Consider the following 4,129-nt stretch of genomic DNA (forward strand, 5'->3'; position numbering starts at 1 on the left):
ATCAGTTTTATAATTATTTATTCTGATAATTTTTTAATAATATTCCTGTTGTTAGAGATCTTGTTTATCTGCTGTTTAAACTGTTATTCTTAATAATATTTATTCTTAATATTATTTATTGTTAATATTCCTCTGACCTGTGTCCCAGGACGCTGGCTCTGCTGCAGGAGAAGGACCAGGAGCTGGAGCGTCTCCGTGCGGCGGCGTTGCCGTGCTGCAGCGACGCCACCACGGCGCCGCCGGCCGCCGAGTGCTCGCCCGGCCCGGACGCCGAGGGTGACATCATTGCGGCGGCGCTGCGGCGGGCGGCGCCCGGCGAGCCCACGCTGCTGCTGTACGCCGAGCAGCTGGCGCGGAAGGAGGCGGAGCTGGGTGCGCTGCGGCGGCAGAAGCACGCGCTGGACGGGGACGTGCACCGGCTGCAGGCGCGCCTGGTGGCCGACGCCGAGCGCCACGGCGAGGAGGCGGCGGCGCTGCGGGGGCAGCTGGACGCGCTGCTTCGGGACCGCGGCCGCGCCGGCGCCAACGTGGAGTACCTGAAGAACGTGTTCTACCGGTTCCTCACGCTGCCGGACGCCGGCGGGCGCCAGCAGACGCTCGGCGCCATCCTCGCCATCCTGCACTTCAGCCCGCAGGAGAAGCAACGCGTGCTGCGGCTGCAGGGCGCCGCCTGGTGGCCGGGAGCCCGGTAGACCGCACTGGTGTTACACAATAATAAAAATAATAATAGGAAATAATTATTATTTAATAGTTATTAAATAATATGAAATTATATTGTTATATAGACAGAGTGTACCGTTCCTTCTGTTCCCCCTATCATTCCCCCTGCTCTCGGGCATTCCCCCCCTCTCATTCCCCCCTCTCATTCGACAGCAAATGAAGCTTTCTGTGTGAATATGAACATTAATGACCGAGTGTCACTGTGAGGAAATATTATGTAACCAACAGTCACAGGGAACTCTGGGTAACGTAGTTCTTCATAGAGCTGGTTTGTACATTTGAAGTTGAAATAAAACTTTTTTTCTGAAATAAGTTAATTGTTGATGTAATTATAATGAAATATGTGAGCATGATTCAGGTTTCAAATAAATAGTTTTAGAGAAAAAGGCAAACATTTATTTATTATAATTAATGTTACATTCACTGAGTTCTGATAAAAAAAATAACTTAATGGTAAAATATGGAGTCAAATAACGTTAATAATCAAAAACAAAAGTAACTTCTGTTCAAATCAACCTGGACTCTAAGGGCGGAGTCAGGTGACCAGCGGCTGCAGGGCGGAGCGAGGTCACTTGACCAGTGGGCGGAGTCAGGTGACCAGCGGCTGCAGGGCGGAGCCAGGGGACCAGTGGGCGCAGTCAGGTGACCAGCGGCTGCAACACAGCCAGGTCATGTGACCAGGGGGCGGAGTCAGGGGAACAGCGGCTGCAGCGCGGCGGGCAGTAAGCCCACGGCGGCGGCGATGGAAGTTTCCAGTTTCTCCAGAACGCCGTCCTTCACCTGCAGCTGCTGCCGCCGAGCTTTATTCTGAAAAACCAGGAACACGCTTCCCGTTAGCCACAGAGGAGTGTTATGGTCTTATGAGTATGTAAATGTGTGTGTGTATATATATATATATATATATAAGTACATATACATTAAATATGAGTATAAGTACACATTCACAGTAAAGTTTAAAATTTCTCACTAGTTTCTCTCTGAGCTTCAGAATAAAGTCGACAATTTCCACCTCCGACTTTTCCCTCGTCCAACTCATCAGGTCCTGGAACAAGATCCAGATGTTACAGCCAGCTGTTGCAGATGTTACAGCCAGCTGTTACAGCCAGCTGGTACAGATGTCACTGCTAGATGTTAGCCAGCTGTTGCAGCCAGCTGTTACAGATGTTGCTGCTAGATGTTAGCCAGCTGTTACAGCCAGCTGCTACAGGTGTTACTGCTAGGTGTTAGCCAGCTGTTACAAATGTCACAGCCAGCTGTTACAGATGTCACTGCTAGATGTTAGCCAGCTGTTACAGATGTTACAGCCAGCTGTTACAGATGTCACTGCTAGATGTTAGCCAGCTGTTGCAGCCAGCTGTTACAGATGTTACTGCTAGATGTTAGCCAGCTGTTACAGATGTCACAGCCAGCTGTTACAGATGTCATTGCTAGATGTTAGCCAGTTGATACAGATGTTACAGCCAGCTGTTACAGATGTTACAGCCAGCTGTTACAGATGTCACTGCTAGATGTTACAGCCAGCTGTTACAGATGTCACTGCTAGATGTTACAGCCAGCTGTTACAGATGTTACAGCAAGCTGTTACAGATGTCACTGCTAGATGTTAGCCAGCTGTTGCAGCCAGCTGTTACAGATGTTACTGCTAGATGTTAGCCAGCTGTTACAGATTTCACATCCAGCTGTTACAGATGTCATTGCTAGATGTTAGCCAGTTTTTACAGATGTTACAGACAGCTGTTACAGATGTCACTGCTAGATGTTAGCCAGCTGTTACAGATGTCACATCCAGCTGTTACAGATGTCATTGCTAGATGTTAGCCAGTTTTTACAGATGTTACAGACAGCTGTTACAGATGTCACTGCTAGATGTTAGCCAGCTGTTACAGCCAGATATTATTATTATGTATTATTATATATATATATATATATATATATATATATGTGAGGTAGATGATGTTGTTTGTTTTGTTGCCATGGCGACAGCGTTAGACTCACGGCGTCTCCGAGGGCGACCAGGTGGAGACTCTCCAGTTTCTGCGTCATCTCTTTGTGGCGATGCCGATACCAGCCGTCAAAGTTCGGAGAGCGGAAGAACTTCCTGCCAGATTAATCAGAGAAGAAGAAGAATATAAATATAAATATAATATATTTATACTAATATAAATATACAACAACAACAAAGATAACGACAACATCAGCGACAGGTGAGGGTTAAAGGTTAAAGTGCAAAGGTCTACATCACCTGTAGAGTCCCGTCCAATCCCCTTTGAGCCCTGAGGTCAGCGGAGGCCCCGCGAGGTCCAGAGTGGACAGGAAGTCTTCCCGACTGAAGGGACGGATCTGAGGGGGGGTCTGCTAACACACACACACACACAGCTGAGTGTTTGTTTGGTGTAATTAAGTTTCTGAATGGCTGTGAGGTCACGATGATGTCATCATTACCTTCCACGGTGTCACCGACCTCTGCAGAGGCATCAGGCTAGCCATGTAGCGCTCCTACAGACAGACAGGTAGACAGACAGGTAGACAGACAGACAACAGTTATTTTCAGACTCAAATAGTTACAGTGAGGAAAATAAGTATTTCACACGCTGCTATTTTGGTGCATCTAATTTAGGATAATAAATGGAGGGGGGGGGGGACATTTTGAAGGCAGACTAACAGGTCTTTGAGGGTCAGAATTCTAGCTGATAGACAGGTGTTCAAATACTATACAAATACAAATAAATAGTAAAAAAATCATATACTGTGATTTCTGGGTGTTTTTGTAGATTATGTCTCTCACAGTGGACATGTCTCTCATAGTGGACATGGACCTACGAGGACATCAGACCCGCCATGGTTTCTAAGTGGGAGAACTTGTTAAATAGCAGCGTGTTATATAAAAACTTATTTTCCTCACTGTAACTTGTGATTTAATATTTCTAAAACAAGGGGCGTTTCTCAATCTGTGTCCTTGTGTTCTTGTGTTCTTGTTTTCTTGTGTTGTTGTGTTGTTGTGTTGTTTTGTTCTTGTGTTCTTGTGTCCTTGTGTCCTTGTGTAACGTCATGTTTGGGCCAAAGTACTGACCCAATACACAAGTTAGCATTTGGCCAAGAACACTTAAAGTCCCCGGATGTGATCTCGACACGCCCATTTTACCGAGGATACATCGGAGGGTGACTTGTGTGAACTTGGCCGGGCCGGTATCCCAGCATTCAATTCGGGTGTAAAGCGCGTATGGTTTCCGGTACACAGATGCTCACAATTTACGTCTATAATTAAATAGATTAATAAATTCATTTTTAAGATGTTTTAAGGCGAGAAATCAGCTGTGTAGATTTTGAATAAAGGCAGTTCAACAAAAATTGATGGTGAATTAAAAAAGCCTTCGGAGTTGGAAAGCTCCACAATCACCTCTGGCCCAGC

General features: G+C 46.3%; 2 protein-coding genes across 2 annotated transcripts in view; one reads left to right on the forward strand and one right to left on the reverse strand.

Moving 5' to 3' along the window:
* The window catches only part of LOC117939022 (GRIP and coiled-coil domain-containing protein 1-like), a gene marked incomplete at its 5' end in the record, with an annotated part of 10,356 nt that extends 9,491 nt beyond the window's left edge, over nt 1-865 (forward strand). The window contains one exon of the mRNA XM_034864066.1: nt 149-865. Coding sequence (XP_034719957.1) covers nt 149-692 — 544 coding nt within the window. The remainder of the gene's footprint in view (nt 1-148) is intronic.
* A 518-nt stretch (nt 866-1,383) lies between these two features.
* The window catches only part of LOC117939023 (protein DENND6B-like), a 15,943-nt gene continuing 13,197 nt past the window's right edge, over nt 1,384-4,129 (reverse strand). Inside the window, exons 15-19 of the mRNA XM_034864067.1 lie at nt 3,163-3,216; nt 2,963-3,072; nt 2,716-2,818; nt 1,688-1,762; nt 1,384-1,527 (exon numbers count right to left, since the gene is read on the reverse strand). Coding sequence (XP_034719958.1) covers nt 1,411-1,527; nt 1,688-1,762; nt 2,716-2,818; nt 2,963-3,072; nt 3,163-3,216 — 459 coding nt within the window. The 3' untranslated portion in view covers nt 1,384-1,410. The remainder of the gene's footprint in view (nt 1,528-1,687; nt 1,763-2,715; nt 2,819-2,962; nt 3,073-3,162; nt 3,217-4,129) is intronic.

Source organism: Etheostoma cragini, chromosome 23 (assembly GCF_013103735.1).
Source record: "Etheostoma cragini isolate CJK2018 chromosome 23, CSU_Ecrag_1.0, whole genome shotgun sequence".
Lineage (NCBI taxonomy): Eukaryota > Metazoa > Chordata > Actinopteri > Perciformes > Percidae > Etheostoma > Etheostoma cragini.